The following is a 19,420-nucleotide window of genomic DNA, read 5'->3' as shown; positions in this document are numbered from 1 at the left end:
GACACGGTTAAGATTAAACCTATTCTTGCAGGACGACGTTTTAAACATTTTAAAGAAGTTACTCGAGTTGAGTCGAGTCATTAGGTTTGGAAGGTCGAATCGAGTCACAGTGTGTAGTCGAGTCGAGTCGAGTCAAGTCGAGTCAAGTAGTTAGATCGAGTCAATTCGAGCCACAAATTTTTGAACACTATACAATAAATGTACAAAAGAGAGAAAGTCTTTTTTTTTACATTCGGGCTACTACATGTGGTGACACCACATTTGACTCTTTATGAAAATAAAAAGGGGATGCCAGCTGATCGCCTAACGTGACGTGAACAAAAACCAGCACAGACGTAAGTCATTGCAAATATTTTTCGCAAAGTTTTGCTTTTATTTTTGGGACTCGAGTCTTATTAGCCTTCCTCAAGTCGAGTCGAGTCATTCTGATGAGGGAGTCGAGTCGAATCGAGTCGTTTGCTCGCAGTGACTCGAGTCGAGTCGAATCGAGTCATTTGCCCTTGGGGACTCCAGTCGAGTCGGACTCGAGTTGAGTCATTAACTCGAGTCATTACAGCTCTGCTTTTTAGTGATCCCCCTTCCCAGTTTAAAAACCGTTCTGCCGCCGCTGTATACTTGGGAGGCTTTATTTTTATGACACCACTCAATGCTAGCAGTCACTGTTTGTCTACCAGTACTAGTCACAACATCAAATATCTCAACTGCAAAAACTGACGATTTTGTTTTCGTTTAAAGATACTTTTTTAACTTTCACATTTTTGGTGCAGTTATACACAGGGCATTTACGAGGTAAACCATGGCAATTCAGATCAACATTTTACTTTAGTTTTACATTCTTAGAGAATTAACCCTGATTTTAAACACCACCTTTGATTCCTGAAAATAAATCTAAGATATGCATTCCCCCCCCCCCCCCCCCGGATGTCTTGTAACCCTTTCCAAAATTGTGCAAGCTGCATCTATGTCCAACACGGTTTGACAAGATTTTTAACCAAGATTTGACTTAGTAAAAGGAATTTCTCCTGAAAATACCCAAGGTCGAGATTTCAAAACTGTATATGTACATAAAACTTGCATCTGCAAATCATTTTAATCCATGCTTAAGATAGCTGTTTGTGTGTTGGGGATGATGTATCATTTCTCTAAATCAAACACATTGTTTTAATATTCGACTTACCAGGCAGTAATGGTGTACTTATTTGTCATCTGAAACTACATGTACTGTAAAAATATTAATGAATACTCAAACCATTACAAAAGTAAATATAACATGGAGCACATTGTGCCATATTGTTTTCCCTAATCAAATGCTGATTATGATATTCATGAATACCAGTTCATGCACATAAAAATATATAAATAATGATATTGAGTCTAAAACCTTTGTTATGCACAATAATATACATGTATAATAGTTACAAAAATATTACAAACTAGAAACTACCAAACTATGCTGCTTAAATACGATACCTGTGCAGAGTGATAGTCAATTTGGCAAAGCTAGTGTAATCGATGTGCATTTATACCCCAAAATCGTTCCGTGAATAAATCTTTCCATGATCTCATGCCACTGGAAATCCCCCAAAAGGATCCCCAAAACTGGAGACAAAATGGCTTCCGTAGGCAACTGTGCTAAGTCTATATGGTACACCATGACACTACTGAGTGTCCAAATTCAACATGCTGAATGCTACAAGCTTATACATGTACACTGAATCATGGTAGTGCAAAGCGTTGTGGTATTTACATGAACACACTCAATGAACACATTTTGGAGTCTCTAGTAATGTGAACATGCAACATTGTCTTATGTCCAGGGCCCAATTTCATGGCGCTACTAAGCACAAAACTTTGCTTAGCACAAAAAAAACTTGGCTTATAAAAGCAGGTTACCAGCCAAAACTTCATGTGATTTTCATGCTAAGCAAACAACAGCTGAATACTAATCACGAGCAATATACATCACATGGAGTTTTGGCTGATAACCTGCATTTATAAGCTAGACTTTTTCTGTGCTAAGCAAATGTTTGTGCTTAGCAGCGCCGTGAAATTGGCCCCTGTTCTTTGCAATCCCATGATGCTTTGCACTTCTGACTGTTCAGCAATGAGCAAGTTCGAGCGAGAATTATGGTCAACCATAGTTTAGTTTGATTAACTTTGCTTGAACACAGAACAGTATGGTAGGACTACGCTAGTCAACTATTGGGAACCAGAGCACAGGATATGGTTGCACCACTGGTTACCAATAGCTGCATGCATCATAATGCACAGCAGGGAGCCAGGACCCACAACTTTTCTGCTGACATTTTGGCCAGCGTTTGACTAGAGACGTTGACATGTTGATATTAGTGCGCAGGCGTAAGTTAGATCCCAAATAAACCACAAGTCGACTAACTGTCCTCGCCCAAACTTGCTCAAAGATGACATTTTTCGCACTACAGTGGACACATCCACTTTAACTGGGCCAAATGCACAAAGATTTAAAGAACACTTAGTGATGAATAATTCATTACAAATGCCACCTTCCTATTCGTTAACCAATGTCTTAATTCCACTTAATTTACATAATTTATGCACACAGACACCAATCGGGTTTGATGGTGTAGAACTAATCACATAACATCCATACAAATACAGAGGCATGCAATACACTTTATGTACATTGCTTGACATGAATTATGTTGACAAAATGTAACAAAAGAATTCGATTAAATGAATAAAACCAAAACTCGACTTGTACCTTAAAATATGACATATGACAAATATAAAAACGAATGAATAAAGTAGTATAGTGAAATAAGAATACTGTATTATTATTAAAAGTAAGCATGCACAATATCAGTGAAATTCACTGTGAATAGTTAAAGCTGTAAAAAAATTCAATTATAGCGGCTAGCTTTAAAAAAAAATTGATAATTCCTGACTTACTTATAAACCTCCGTAAACAACTTTTCTTTCTAAAGACGTATATTGAAATTTCATCAAACATGCAATGTTCAGTTCCCTACAAATGTCTAAACAGAGTTTTGAACCTAATATCACACTTATTCGGGGATACTAATGGCAGAAGAACTATTCTGTATTTCACAATTCACCTGTTTAAATTCAACTTCACTCACTTCCATTTTTTCTTTTCCCTCCTTTTTTTTAAGGAAAATTTTCTTCAGGTACAAACCAATCAGGACATCTGATAAACAATATATACATTTTGATTCTCATGCAAAAAAAAAAAGATAAATACATCTTATGAATATTCATTTCAGCCTCTTTATTAAAAATGAATAAGGTCCAATAAAAGAAACGTTTGCTTAATCACTTGCAATACTTCGTGGTAATATATATTAAAAAAAAAAAAAGAAGGTAGAAATGGCCAAGGAAGTTTGAGGGGATGTGACGGTTATTCGAAATGCCGAAGACCACATTTTTGTAAACAAAGCGGTTGTGAAATGCTTTGTTTTCTGCCATTATCACAACGCCTGGCCACATATTGTTAGCATCTTTGCAGACCCCATGATATAACATGGCACACTTGGTGACTGGCTTGGTGTATTGGTGCAAAACAAATGTACACAAATTAAGTACAATTTTAATACGTAATAAAGAGTACCTGGAATTTCAGGTACTTCTAACTCATCTAAGCATAAAATGGTAAATATTCGTGAGACAATAGAGTACCGAAGTGCGCGGCGTATTCTGTTTCGCGCGCACAGCTTAAGTGTGTTAAGACATAATTGCGTGAACTACAGGGTGAGTAAAAAAAAAACGAAACCCAAATGTCGGGACTACTGTTTTATTGAAGTTCTGCATGTAGCACTTTCAAAATCAAGGATATAAAAGCCCAATTCATCAGCTTTCTTTTAGTACAAAAATCATCCAAATCACTTATGTACTTTTCAAGTTACGGAATTTTAAACACAACCACCGTTTGAAGGTTCTGTCCACGGATCACCAAAAAAGGTGTGTGTTCTTTCAGCAAAACGAAAACAATTCACACACACATCGCTATGCGATTTCTCTTCGTTTTGTTGAAAGAACACTGATCTTTTTTGTGATTCCTGGACAGAACCTTAAAACGGTGGTTGTGTTTAAAATTCTGTAACTTGAAAAGTACATGAGTGATTTGAATGATTCTTGTACTAAAAGAAAGCTTAAGAATTGGGCTTTCATATCCTACATTTTGATAATGCTACATGCAGAACTTCCCTAAAATAATGGTCCCAACATTTGGGTTTCATTTTTTTTACTCACCCTTTAGAGTGAACCAGAACAATGATAGCTGACGTCACACTTCGGCACTCTATTAGAGGAAAATAAACAAATAATGAAGTATGAATGTAAATATCAACATAAATTTAATTTACTTATTATTAAATAGCGGAGCAGATTTACTTCACAAAGATTAACTGCAAAACATCAGCAACTGTCGACAGACTTGGATACTGTATGCAAATGCTGCAAGTATTAAATTACAATTAAATTTACAAATCTTACTATTATAATAAACCGATTTACCGGATATCATATTTGGTCTTAGCATCATGACTTTTTTTGTGGAAATATAACTGGAAATATTTTTTATCAAATACATTTTTTTTTTATTAATGGAAAAATTTTGGGTATCTCAAACCTAGTTTTTGGGTGAAGAGAGGTGCGATCTCTCAAAGAAAATTGGTTTGAACAAGAGTACTTCTCAAATTAGCTGAAGCTAAAATTTGAAAAATACTCACCCTCAGTGGGTTTTATTAATAAGAGTGCCATGAATGTAATGAGTGTTGGAATTAGTTTCATGAAATTTCAAAGAATTTCGAACAATTTTCATATCAAAATTCCCCATGACATTTCATGAAATTTGATCATTCTGCAAATAGCAACTTTACAAAAAAAAATGAAATATACATTCTCAGAAATACATGGCTTGCAATTTTGACCAACACACTCAAATAATTTGCCCTCACAAGAAAATAATAACCAAATTCACTGGATGCAATTTGGATCCAAAATCTTTTCAGGTGGTGTAGAAATACATTGACTTTAATGACTCATTACAGAAGCAGTATAGGCCGACTCTCTGAATGCTCTGCATCAAATATATACTACAATCTTTATTTCCTAAAACACTGCTCTACAGTTTGCATAGATTCACGTTGCATACCAACTCACGTAACACAATGCGGCCCTGAAACAAAAATGGCAGGGAAAAATAAAAGGATACAAAAATTGGAGACTTAGGAAAAGAAGACTCTTTGTACGTAAGCCACGTCGGCGCGACAGACCGGACAGCGGAAGCATTCGGGGGAACAACGCTCGCAGCAGATCATGTGACCACACGGGCAGAAGACAGTGGCCATGTCACGTTCCAGACAGACCTGGCACATGTGGGAGTCGCGAATGTTGGCGAGTTCATCCTGGAGTGAGTTGACCAGCTCAGCCTCAGTGGTATCAGGTCGGCTGGGACCATCGTTACTTCCCTGCAGAAAAGGAGGGTCATAAAAATATAGATATAATAAATAAACTACTGATCATGTAGCAAAGCCATCGCCAGTCAAATCACACTTCAATCACAAGTCTTAAGACTGACTGACTTAAGATGACCTGAATTCAACTCTGATATAACTATGAATCTCAGATTCTTGAATTCACAAATCACAGAATTAATGTTTCATTTTGATGTTTCAGGCCATACCAACACAAACCTCATTAATTCTTTGATCCCAGACCTATTCACCTTATGAATTCCTGCTTTAATCACGCAAAGAAGAAAAAATAAAAATCCCCATGTTCTTGTACGAAAGGAAAAGACTTTGGCATTCAGATGCGCTGTGAAGTGCACGTATTAAACAAAATGGAAATTTCATAACACCCAGATCTAAAAAAAATTCAGCTGACAAAATTAGGAGGGGGGGGGGGGGGGGTTTGAGCGACAGCCCCCCATGAAACCTTGTCGCCCCCCCCCCCCCCAGTTCCCCCCCCCACTGAGATTTTGAGTTTCTAAAACAATTATCATTGATCTACATGATGCCCCCCATGAAATGTTCCAGCCCCCCCCCCCCCCCAGCGCCCCCCCCCCCCCCCAGCGCCCCCCCACTGAAAAATTCCTGGCTACGCCACTGAGAACAAACAAAAAGAAAAGAACAAGCAGATAAGAACAAACAGATAAGAAAAATGAGGGAAACAGAGCAGAGATTGTAGAGGAAGGGGAGATGCATTGATTGGTCTCAAAATCAGGGAATATAAACGAGGACCTACCTTTCTTCTGAGTGTCCCCTCTGGTGTTGTATCGTTTGAATGGTTCACCTCCCTGTGGGATTTGATCGGCAGCAATCTGAGCTCGCTGGCTCTTGAGGGTTGGCGGCTCAGCATGATCTCCTGAGAGTGGGTACTGCGCAGGGTCTGGGTGGAGTAAGGCTGGTGGTTGGCAAGATGAGTATCCAGCTCCACTGAGAAGCGTTGCTGTGAGAAATCAAATCTCTCATGAAAATTGAAGGTTCCTCACAATACTTTAAGAATAAAAACTGACACATTTAATAACACTTTGGCTTCTGGTTGCGTGCATACTCATACCAGGAATTCCGGATTTTGTTACTGCCAATAAAGTATTCACATCATAAATCCAATTACAGTTGTATATCAAACTGACTATGCCACAAATCTGGTATGAACAACTGAAACAATGACGTTCTTGAGAGCATTCTAGCTAAAATATATGTAGTATCATCACAATAGGGTTCTTTATCAAATGCATTAAAAGTGTCATTGCTAGCTACAAATGATTTTCTGTGTAAAACGTGATCAGAGTGTTTTGAATAATCGAACATTCGGTGGAACGCAGTTCCGAGTAATCAAATACTAAATTCTTGCATCCAAAAGCTTACGTCCCTTTTTGGTTGAACTTCACAGATTGAACAATGCTTCTACATTGTGTCAATGATAGGCAAACCCCATTTTCATTGGTTTGGAGATAAAAGCACATTCAATCTTCAGTGGTCATTCGAGATTTCAAAGATGACCAATGGGATCAAGTGACAAAGACGAAAGATAGTATTGAAAAACATTCTAATTAATCATAGAGAAAGAAATCTGTTTGCATTTGGACCTACCGGCGGTGGACTGCTATCATGATGGAGGTAGTGCCAGGCGTTGTCGTACGTCTGTCGGCGTGTCTTGGTGATGTCAAACCGATAGATCTTGCCATAATTGGTGTGAGGTCGGAAGAGAGCTAGGAGTGAGCCCCAACCAGTGTGGGAATGTTGCTGACGTACCACACGCTCAACGTTCTCACACTGTCAAACAGAACAAGAACGTATAGACCATCTTACTACTGAACACCGAGTCAGTACTGTTTTGGAGGTCGCAAGTTCTGCAGCAGTCAATTTCATTGTTCAATCTTATATTGACTAATGAACTGCAGAAGAATGAGATAAATGCACCCACTGTCCCATTCTATAAAGGAAATCATAAGATACTTTGGCACAATTTAAGGGTCGATAGCTCAGTTGGTGGGGCACTGAGACAGAGTGTACGAGAGGTCCTAGGTTCAAATCTAACTTCTGCCAATGTATTCATTCAACGTAATATGTGACCGGTTCCACAAAAAAAGGGTATTATGTCGCAAAACAGTGAAGTTGAGTTATATACATGGCTGGAAAGCCCACAATGTAAGCTTTCATTTGGTATATAATTAATAGAGCTCCATAGCCCCTAAACTTCTGGAGATATAATGTATTTGCTTCACCTCATGGAAAGAAAACTTCCATCGGTCACCTCATGAAATTATTCTTACTATTGCACTCACAAACGTACATTAGGTGAATAATACAGGGCTCAGTGTTCCTTGGAACTTTGTTCAACAACAGTAAATTGGTTTCCTACGGTGGATTTTGCTGGATTTGGGGCGATTGCTGGCAACATGGTTTGGTATTAGGGTTACTATTAACCACAGAATGTGGAGTTTAAAGAGGAGAAAACTTCTCAGACTCACTCGGAAAAATGTATGAGACTCTGTGAAGGCTCTGAAGAGGGCCTGGGCGCTCTTCCTGGAAGTCAGACGGAACTTGTGGATGGACACAACGTCATCCTCATTCACCTCCTCTGAGGGAGAGTAGAAGTGAACGGAGAAACGGTTCTGATGATAGGAGACTTTGCTGATATCCTCAAACTTGATACTAGAGGAAAATGAAAACACAAAACAGATAACACTGATGAGAGATGCATTTCACAAATGTTCCTTCACGGTGCAGCTCTTTAAAAGAATTTCTTTCAAAAGTAAGCGCAAGCTTGGCAAAGCAAAAGACAACAGACATTTTAATTTCTCAATATTTAATTTGTACAGACGTACCAAAACAAACATAACAAGAGTTTCACTAATCACTTTATAATACTATATGTGTCGGGGTGATTTAAATTCAATTTTGGGTTTTGCCCTTCACCAACGTATTTTTATTAACACTGTATACTCAGTGTTGTCCCGAGTGATTGTGAGAAAAATCACTCGGGTGGGACTCAAACCAACAACCTCCTGCTTACTAGTGCAGACGTCTTACCACTTGACCACCGAGCTTGCTGGCTGGTTGGAAACTGATATAGCTGCGGGTCATCATCATGGTGACGTCTGTGCGCGTGCAGCGCAAGGGCGTTGCTCAGTGACTACAATAATAACGCGTTAATTGTTCTTTTCCATTGTTCGGCATTTTGAGTGGTTTGGTGTAGCTGGTTCAGCCAATACCAGCCATCCTCAGAGCATCAGTAAGTTGTTGTTGGTAGGTTTGCATAAGTGCGGCACCTCTACGGTACAGTTCTGTAGGTTGATTCTTTTTGTCCAAGAGCAATGAGAGTGGCACGACGTACCTGGTTGCGTGTTTAATCAGTTGAAGCCGCTGTTTGCAAAGCGTTGTTGATGCTGGTGTGACTTTACTTCGGTAATAAAGTACTGCAACCAAACTATTCATATGATGGATTTTTGCGTCGGCAGTGATTTAAATTCAATAGTAATTTTTTTTCTCACAATCACTTGGGACAACACTGACTATACAGTTTAATAAAAACACATCGGTGAAAGGGCAAAACAGAATATTGAAGTTACTTTTTGGGGTTCTTAAATCCCCCTCCACAAGATTTTGCAACATAAGCAATATCACAACAAGGGCGGATCCAGAACACAATTTGGGGGGGGGGCAAAAAAAAATTTGGTCCCCCAAAAAAGTGGGTCCACAAAATTACGGCGTGGGGTTCGGGGCCCGCTTAAGGGCCCCGAAATTTTTTTGGATTCTAGATGCTCTGTGGTGCGATCTGAGGCAATTTCTGATCACTTTAACCAATGTTTTTTGAGGAAAAGATGGTGGTGTACTCATTGCCTGCCTTTATTGCGATGTCACATAAAAAAAAAAAAAAATTGGTTTCGTTTTGGGGGGGGGGCCATGGCCCCCTTTGGCCCCCCCTGGGTCCGCCCTTGTATCACAAGGGAAAATATTGCCTACACAAAAATACCAGAATTGCCAGAGACAGACTTACACTGATTTAAGAGTGAAAACCACATGAAAATATCTCACAAAAGGAAAGAGTAAAAAATAAGACAAGGCTTTACTTGTTGATGATTTCTCTCTCTTGGCTGAGTATCTGCAGCCCTCCGCTGTGAACCCCAATCACCACCTTGGTCCGGTCCATGGTCTCGGCGGCAAAGTACTCCACGCCGTACCCTGGCAACTTGCTGATCTTATTGATGAACTGAATCTCCGATTGCGACTTGGTCAGCTCCGTCTCAGCATTCTTGTGGGTCTCCTTGACTTGGAGGAGTTTGTGCTCGCTGTGATCGGGGGAGGTCAATGGTCATGGTAATGAAACAAAGGTTTTAACAACTGAAGTCACCAAAATTGTAACTTGGGGAATTAATTCAATTGTCCAAAACAATCTCTCTATCACCAAAAGGTTCATAGCTGCCAGACTGGCTGTTACTTAATCAATGCAAGAAACATCAATATCTGCAATGCAAAACATTCTTGTTGCCTACAAACTAGTCTTTACTCTCAATGATTATCCTGAAAAACACTCTCGCTCCATGATTTTCATACTATTTCTTTAAAACATGTTTAGTAGACATATCAAAGATTACAAATATCAATAAATCTGAAAATTGTTGGGGAAAAAAACCCACTTTTTTTTTTTCATTTTCTGTTACGGCCTGTGCCGAGTTCCTTCTCATTTTGCCAGAAGGCATCACCTATGAAATGATGCCGGTGACAGATAAAACCCAAAATTGAAAACGTGTACATCCGAAGCTCACATCAGTTCACGTAATCATATAATCATGTCAATCACGTCGGTCTGCAGACATAATGGGTAGGCTTTAAATATGGCTCAACGTTTCAACATTTAAACGGTTTTTAAAACATTTGCTAAACGTTTACAATATAAAACGCAAAGTCGCATCCTTAGGTAATATGCGATGATACTGTGAATCTGTGAAGACGTCGTATTTTTGGCCTAATTCTCAATAATCCATCATGATCAATTTTTTAATTTATTGATCTCACCTCAGTTCAGGCAAGATGCACTGATACTGTGAATCCATGATGACGTCATCGTTGCCTAACTCTGCCTGTGCCATTAGGACACACAGCTCAAGCCTCTCAGAATCATCTACTTTGTAATGACTCTGTAGCAGTCGATTCTTCAGTGTCATATAGTACACATGCCTGAAACCAGAAAGGTCAGAATTATTAGACCGAGTAAAGAAACAAATACATGTAGTTTCTCATCCGGGATTTTTGAAAAAAGGGAAAACGAGGCCCTTTTTTTCCCCAACATGGCGGATTATCTATGTGGATTCTTCCAATTTCTTGACACTTTTGCTGATACTTTTGAGTCCAATTGAGCCATAATGCTTTCAGCAGTACATGCCACGCTCGCATGAATGACCATATAAAGAGATTTTTTTAGCACTACCCACACGAGGCACATACCATAGACATGGCCAGAGGGGTGTTTCACAAAACACAAAGTCAAATTGTTGGACAAAATCTTCGAAAATGTTTGAATTTTTGGCTTGTTTTGAATTTTTGACCGAAAGGTATTTATGAGTAGGAATAAATGTATGCCTGGCCGGTATGGGCTCCGTGCGCCAACGAAAGAGGGTGCCCTTTTACCTAGCAACGGCATCCCATGGGTGGGACATTTAGCTGGTTGACGCGCACCGTTCAGCTTGTGTGATGCAGTGGATTTGTACCATGTACACGCAGTGGTGCGGCCGCGCGTTGCCGAAAAATTGCAGTCAGGCAAGATGGCGTCGGTCGGTCACCCCAACCTGTACTTTCTTTGCCGGTGAGGGGGTACTTGTGAATGGAGCGGATTAAACAAGTATGTTGAAAACCGGCTCAGGGCCTGGACGTGGATAACGGCCGTGAGCCAGTTTTAAACGAACTTGTTTAAAACCAGCCAAGCATTTATATTATATTCCCTGAAGAAAACTAGACTTTGAATCCCAATTTATTGGCAATGTGTACCTGCTGATTGTCTGTTGGAGCTCCTGAGGCGAGACAAAGAACTTGACCTGAAGACTGAGTCGATGCGGTGGCTTAGTATTGAGCTGTAGGTTGAGAGGATTGCGCAGGTTCAGCCAGAGTAACTCACCATTCTTAGAACGGTAACGAAGACCGAAATACTCCCTCTCAATCAACCCCACATCATCACATACCTGTGGGGTCAGTAGAAATGAGTCCATTATCTAATTTTTTTTTTGGGGGGGGGGGAGGATGGAGTTGGGGGATGTCAGCGATTACCTTTGAATTGAATTGTAACACAACTCACACAAGGCGGATTAATCTTTTTTGATCTATAAAATGTCATGTATTTCGATACCAAAATGTGCTTTTGCTATACAAAATAATAAAAAGCATGTTGATTTGTTTCACAAATAATAACGACATTGCTCACTGGAAGACTGTGTATTATAGAATTTGGAATCTTGGGATATTGACTGAACATTGGTGCTCGACTTAATCATCCAGTTGCGCCCCCTCTTCTCTTGTACACCCCTCCCCTCCCCCCAGCCCCCTTTTTAAAATTTGAGCCATTGAGACAATTTTACATCGTTCAAAACCAATAGCATGCCCCTCCCAGACAGTCCCACCCAGTGGCCAAGTCAGGGGGTGCAGAGTGGCAGATTACAACGGGATGGAGATTTTACAAGCAAGATCAGAACACTGATATAGAAACAGCATCCTCTCTGCTACACAGTGAACGATACTCCATGATAAATAAACACGTTACTTTTAACAGGAAACAATGTAGTATCCAGTCGCCACTTCTTTGGTTGTGTACAAACAAAGTCCATGGAGAGTCAAGTGCATTTTCAAAGGTCTTTCCTAACAAAATCGGAAAACTTTCTCAGTCCTAGATCATTCACATGTTTGCATAGCCTTTAGTCAAGTCCCACACGCTTACCCGGACATGTGGCGCACCCCGGATGCTGGTATGTAAAAAGACTAGCACGAGTGGCGAAGCCGCGAGGGCCTTTACCATCTCGTTTAGAGTGCTTATGTTTTTCTTTATATTTCTCTACCGATTTGGTAGACACATTTTCATGCATAATGCATGACATGTTGTGAATGCGTGCACGTCTTGTTATTTTAGAACGCGTGTGGTGCGCACGTTTGAGGGCGTGCGTACGTGTCATTACCTCAAAAATGGCTTGTTCGTGGTGATTGGTTCATATATATCCGCATTCAAGTAATATGAATCATGCATGTATGCATGATTCATATTACTTGAAAAAATGAATAATGATTAGCTCCCCTCCACTAGCCCCATAAATGTGGCCTATTTACTGGACTGCCTCCGTAAACATAGGCCACACATCCACATGTACAAAAAACGTGTCGCACTTTGCCAAATTTTGATTTTCACATTTAGGCTTACTTTTTAGATTTTTTTTGCTTTAGAAGCATTCTCACCCTCTATATAGGCTAATCAGAAAGTGCTACCTTTTTCAGATGTTTAATTTTTGTGAAATTTCATGTTGAAATTTTGATACGCAAACGTGTGCAAATGTATCTGGAAATTTCACGAAAAATGGACATCTGAAAAAGGCAGCACTTTCTGATTAGCCTATATAGAGGGTGAGAATGCTTCTAAAGCAAAAAAAACGTAAAAAGTAAGCCTAAATGTGAAAATCAAAATTTGGCTCCGTCGACACGATTTTTGTACATGTGGATGTGTGGCCTATGTTTACGGAGGCAGTCCAGTAAATAGGCCACATTTATGGGGCTAGTGGATGTGTGGCCTATGTTTACGGAGGCAGTCCAGTAAATAGGCCACATTTATGGGGCTATGGCTCCACGAGATGGTAAAGGCGCTCGTGGCTTCGCCTTTCGCACTGGTCTTTTTTTGTGCCAGAATCTGGGGCGTCTTGCATCAGGGGAGTCACGCGCGCCTTGACTAAAGGCTAATTTTTGCAATGACTGACGTTCATTGAGACAATAGGCCTACATGATGAAAAAAGTGGCCTCGGGATGCAACAGTTGGAAAAAATGTTGCAACCTGACGCCACTTCAGCGGTTGTGTACAAAGTCTATGGAGAGTCAAGAAATTTTTGAAGTATTTCGTAACAAAATTGGAAATGTTTCTCAGTCCCAGATTCATTTCTTATCATCATTTTCGCAATGACTGACCTTCATTGAGATGAAAGTGGCGTCAGGTTACAATTTTTTTCCAAACAGGACTTTTTTTATGAGCAAAAACAAAAACATAAATAGAGGTGTCCTAAAAGTAAGGATTACCGAAATACTTTACATTTATCTAACATTCTTTATTTTCATGATACTCCATAGACCATGTAGACCGTGTGTATAATAACAAACATGAAAGAAATAGGCCTACAATCTCAGTTGCAACATTGCAAAGTTTAGTTCATGCATCAGCTGCACGTTACAAATGTTTTTACCTTGTCCATCAAAATTTGTCCATGAGAATGTTTCGGTAGGTGATACTCCCTGACAATGTACGGAGACTCGCTTATGAAACACCACATGGTTACTCATCGCTATACCCAACAATGCAGACGACTAATAAAATGTCATTTGTTATCAGGAAACAGCTGGAACTGCCGTTGTTTTACGAGTTTTCCACAGTCCTCATTTGTACCTTTTTGTACATCATATCTAATCTTAGTCAGATCCTATATTAGTAAAGCGTGCGAACTTAATGATTGCAGTCAGGGGACATGCCCGATACTGCCCATAAATTCCTCCGTGTCCTTGTTCCCAGGGGATAGCCGCTCGTAACAACCAACACAATAGCGAGCATTATGCGCGAAGCAGTTTGTCAAGGCCAAAGACATTTCGAGTTGTTCATTTTTGTTGTTGCATAACTAAAAGAGTGAAGACTGGAGTTGATAAGACAGGCTGTTTTCTTGCCGGGATCTCGAAGTGGGTCCATGGGCGTCGCCAGGATTTTTTTCGCGGGGCAAAGCACATTTCCCCCGGAATCCCCGTACTTTTCCAGCGTATTTTCTCCATTGATAATTTTTCGGAAGGGGGGGGGGGAACATTTACCTTCCCCACAACCCATAAAATTAATAGCAATATGACTCCGCGCCTCTTTTTCTTTCCTTTTCCCCCGTTTTTTTCTCTCCTCCTTTTTTCCAGAGGGGGTAAGTGCCCCCCTTGCCCCCCCCCCCCCCCTCGCGGCGCCCAAGAGTGGGTAACGAGTTTAGCTTGATATTTTGCCGTCTCGGCTGATACGTGAAGTCATTTATAACTCATTATGGGCATCTTTGTCATGCGGTTTCTTTCTATTAGTATGAATAATCAGCCCCTTCCGATTGTTTTGTTTTGAGACATTTTCATTTTGTATGTTTAACCACTTATTGCAATAAAAAACACCTACAATTTCCATTTTGGGCATAGCTAACACTCTTTTGAATTTTTTCTTCACTTTGGCCTTTCAGGTTGCATTAATTTGTGCCAACCGTCCTGACGGCTCCAATGATTCCAACTTTGAATGAGCGATTTTTTTCGTTCGATCTAGTCCCCGAAAATGTCATACTTTGATTATTTACTTAAGTTGTTTCAAAGGTGTTGATGAAAGGAAAAAAGTATATAGTGTACTCGCGTTCCCAAAAAGACGAATCCAGTTATTTACATGCCCCAACCTCGTCCTCGATGCCTACTTTATTTCCAATAGACTAGTAAGCAGGTATAGTGGTGGGCGCGAGCTGCTCAACAACCTGGCAACAAGAATGGGCACACCCATATTCAAGCCGTGTCTAAAACAAAGTGTTATCTTTGGCCCAAAAAAAGTCTCCGGTTTCTGGTAAGCGTGCGCGTCGCCGTAGCCATGCGCGTCGGTGAAATGAAAAAGTTTTTTCTTTCAATGTAAGATGATGTCTCAAAACCGCCAAACTCACTGGTTTGACTGGAATCCTGCTGCTGCACAATTTTAACGTGTTTTTAGAGGGGGTTACGATCGAGTATAAGCTTTATGTGGCATCTCTGGACTCCCATATATTTTGCACTAAATTTAGTCTGGCACCATTAATTTTGCAGTCATCAGCCGACATTTGATGGGAAAAAAAAGTAACCAACCCCCCCCCCCAAAAAAAAAGCCGCGTCACCGCACCACTTTTGGGGCAAGCTCCATACCAGAAACCGGAGACTTTTTTTTTGGCCTTTGCTAATAATGCAGCGTACACACTAGGAGGACCAAATGTTGTCATTTAGCAGAAAAGCAGATTTTACGTTTGGTACAACGAGTTTTTATTTACTTTTCTACTTTTCTGCCAAAATTGAAAAGCCGATTAAACATTTTTGTAAAAAAAAAACATTTTTTCGCCTTTTTTCTGCTTTTCTGATGTTCCTGCTTTTGCTGGCTATCCGAAAAGCAGAAAAGCAGATTGGAAGTTTTCTGACAATGCATTTTTTCTGCTTTAATAAGCCCCTTAAGTCTCCCATGAAGTGTTTTTTTTTCGCACAGTATTATAGCGCGCTGTATAGCCTATACCACGTGACTATAACATTACTGCACAAATCTTGCCTCCATTTACATTTTTTTCATGAACAACTTCACAAATTGTTACGAGTGTGCGCATAAATAAAACAATTCACACACATGTATCCGTATGTGAATTGTGTTCGTTTTGCTAAAAGAACATGCACTTACCTTTTGGTGATCCGTGGACAGAACTTCAAAACAGTTTAAAATTCAGTAACTTGAAAAGTACATGAGTGATTTGAATGATTCTTGTACTAGGCCAAAAAAAAAAAAATATTCGGTCTCTGGTCAGACCACAGTTCCGGAATTGACGCGGCAACGCGGCTTTTTTTCTTCTTCTTCAAGCTTGGATTGTACAGACAAGGTGGGGTACTATTATGCTTTTTTGGTGTCCTCATGTACATTGGTGTCCTCCATAATTTGCCTTGGTGCTCTCGATCATTTGCCATGGTGCAATATCCCATTCCTTGGTGCTCTTTGGTAAAAGAATTGAGGAGGTGCGGCAATAGAGGGCGCTGTTGGAGCTACCGCGGAACATTTTGGAAGAAAAAAACGATTGACGTGCATGGTTAAAATCGACGCGCGAGCTTTTTTTTTGGCCTAAAAGAGAGCTTATGAATTGGGCTTTCATATCCTACATTTTGAAAGAACTACACGCAAAACTTCACTTACACAATAGTCCCGGTTCCCGGGGTTTTTTTTACTCACACTGTATTTTACGTGTTTTCAAATTCATTGTTACTATTACGTCCACACCTTTTCAAAAAATATTCTTTCTTTTCCAATTCGCTCATATTAATATGAAATGAGATACTACATTATTGGCTAGGATGGATATGATTATAATATTTTAACTTTAAAAGATCAATTTATTCTGTTTCTACCCCAGACACACATTCAAACAAACAAAAAAATCGATGTAAAACACAGTTAGGAACTAGACTATACCTTTTTTGCAAGTATCCAAACGTTTTGGATAAGCAAACTTGTGATCCATTACCAGATTGAGTGAGCAGGTAGTGAGCGTACTCCTCGACACCTTAGAACGAGGTTGCCCATGGCCATGTGCGATGAGAGGGTGTGTAGGCCTACTCAAATTTTGAGTTAGAAAATCTAGTTTCAAAATGCTTGTATTTTAACCTTACATAAAACACTTCAATTTGCGACACATCAACACACCTTGGAAATTCCTAGTTTTTTTTAGTAAAATCCATAATTATATCTATTTCGTGATAACCTTGTGGAGGTATTCAACTATAGAAATTACCCTGTGGAGACGTATATGTACAATCTTTTGTTCCCTATACACCACAGTGTACCCTGTATCAGATCACGAGAACAAAGAAATAACTCCATATGGATACAAATTCCAGTATGTGTGTTGCTGATGTGAAAACAAAAGGTCAAGTGCAGTAATACTGTATGTAAAACCAATCTTCAGCCATATTGCAATTTTCCAACCACCGTTAGCTAATGCCAATTTGTACTTTGAATCTTTGCGATAGGCGACGACGCATTGATACATGGTGCCGACGTTTTTCACCATTGTCATATTGTTCCTACGTTAGTTTGTCCGTGTTTTGTTGGCTTTTTGAGTGGTGCGTCTCCGGTTTTAGATTGACAGCTGTTCGAATAACTCTGTTTCCTATTTGAGTGGAGCAACAAGTTTCATCTTTTTGTTTTTTGAGGTCAACGATCAAACAAAACGAAATCACATTTCAGCTAAGTTCTGTGTAATTTTCTCTTGTCTGCGAATGTGCTTCTTGCAGGCTGAACGATTGCTTTTCAAGCCAAACTTTAACTAAGTACAAATATTTTCTCTTTTTTTCTGAAGGAGGCTTTTGCTTGGTCTACATTGTGAAACATGACTTTACCAAAGGGGTTCCTCGTTTTGTTGGGCTTCATCGCAATGACGTGTGTTGTAATAGCACGAGGTACGTATCCAAATCAGAATGATCAAAAGGCGCGATTCAAGGAGGGCATGCAAAGTTTAACCAGCACTGGAATGGCCTCTCACATAATGAAATTACATGAAGAGTGGTAAATGTTTCAGATATTCTTATGCCAATTAGATTTTCTGTTGTTATGTACACATGTACACCCCTTACAAAATATGTACAAGAATTACAAAATGTATTACAAAATTGTGTTGGACATCGCCCACACATATTTTGTTCCCTTACGTGTGTCAAGTGACCCTATAACAGGCGGGGGCTTTCCTATAAGTATATCTGTAGGTTCATTTTTGGTAGCTAATTGCGGCCTTGCGTAACTGTAAGAAGTTTACGGAAACATTGAGTACAACAATTTCTGGAAAATAGTCAAACCTATCTGTTAGGACACTCTACTGGTTGCAGACTTCCAACTTTCTAGACTTTCCAACAGAAAAAGTTTACACAAAGAAGTGGAGACTATCAGGGGTCTAACTTGCATGTCACACCCGGAGTGTCAAGGAGCTCTCGGGATTCAGGAATATGATTAATGCGTACTGCGAGGATTTCCAAGAAGATTGGTACCAAAAAATTCCCCTTTCTGTTGTTTGCTAATTGGGATTCAACGAACAAATCAACTGGTTTTAGTTGGGGTTGGTCTACGGTCATGAGGTGAGGTGAGGGGAGGGGGCCTTTGAAACTCATCAATGAGAGGTTTTTGGCACTGAGGAGGATGAGACCAATCTGCTCGACTGTGTGTCGAACTTCAAGAAGAGGCTGTCCAAAGTATGTTCTGTGGCACAAGACCATCTCAAGGTGTCTCAACGGGTCATGAAGACAAGAGCAGACAAGAAATCAGCTTTAAACCCGGGGAAAAAAAGTATTTTTGCTATTGCGTCTACCTGCAAGGCGAGCCCCTTAAAGAAGTTTATTGGGCCCTAATTTCAATCTGAAAATTTTGACCTTAGAGTGTTCGCCGGAAATGTCTTGCCTGCTAAAGGCAGCTGTCAAGACTGTCGCGTCCCAATTGCACTTAACCGACACTGCATTGTTTCATTAATGATCCTCACAGATTGCCAGGAATGTGTGAATGGTGAAATTCAAGATGAGGACAACTGTAAGTGCGAGTGTCGAGGTTTATACTTCGGAGACCACTGTGATGGTAAGGAAGGTTCAATCAATGCATTACTGTATGGACAAGTGAAACAGCGGTGTAGCCAGGGTTCTCAAAATTAAGGGCGGTTTCTTGAGGTTGGGGCACCTAACTTCTGTTAAACTATTTAATCATGGTCACTCATATACGATTGTCAAATTTTCAGGGTATGGGGAGGCGATCCGGCAGGATGGGGGATGGAGGAATTGACTATTTTTTTTATGGCACACGCTTTCCCCCTTGATTAGGCCGCCAGGTGTAGATACGTGGATGAAAGTTTTAGCAAAGACATGAGGGTTTTTTTTATAAATATTATTGAAAACGACTTAAAACTATTATAATGAGCATCAGCATC

General features: G+C 40.0%; 1 protein-coding gene across 1 annotated transcript; it reads right to left on the bottom strand.

Annotated features, from left to right (window-relative positions):
* Positions 1-4,746: 4,746 nt before the first annotated feature.
* LOC119741592 (E3 ubiquitin-protein ligase MYLIP-like) lies at positions 4,747-14,179 on the bottom strand. The gene is made up of 8 exons (XM_038217407.1): positions 13,934-14,179; positions 11,496-11,686; positions 10,527-10,688; positions 9,581-9,799; positions 7,979-8,162; positions 7,098-7,280; positions 6,247-6,450; positions 4,747-5,468 (listed from the first exon to the last, which is right to left on the bottom strand). Exons 1-8 carry the CDS (start codon positions 14,018-14,020, stop codon positions 5,226-5,228), a joined length of 1,473 nt encoding a protein of 490 aa, XP_038073335.1. The 5' UTR covers positions 14,021-14,179; the 3' UTR covers positions 4,747-5,225.
* Positions 14,180-19,420: the final 5,241 nt, after the last annotated feature.

This window comes from Patiria miniata, unplaced genomic scaffold (genome assembly GCF_015706575.1).
Source record: "Patiria miniata isolate m_02_andy unplaced genomic scaffold, ASM1570657v1 HiC_scaffold_5, whole genome shotgun sequence".
Classification (NCBI taxonomy): domain Eukaryota; kingdom Metazoa; phylum Echinodermata; class Asteroidea; order Valvatida; family Asterinidae; genus Patiria; species Patiria miniata.
Note: the sequence above shows the minus strand (reverse complement) of the source record. Positions and strands in the feature narration are given on the sequence as shown.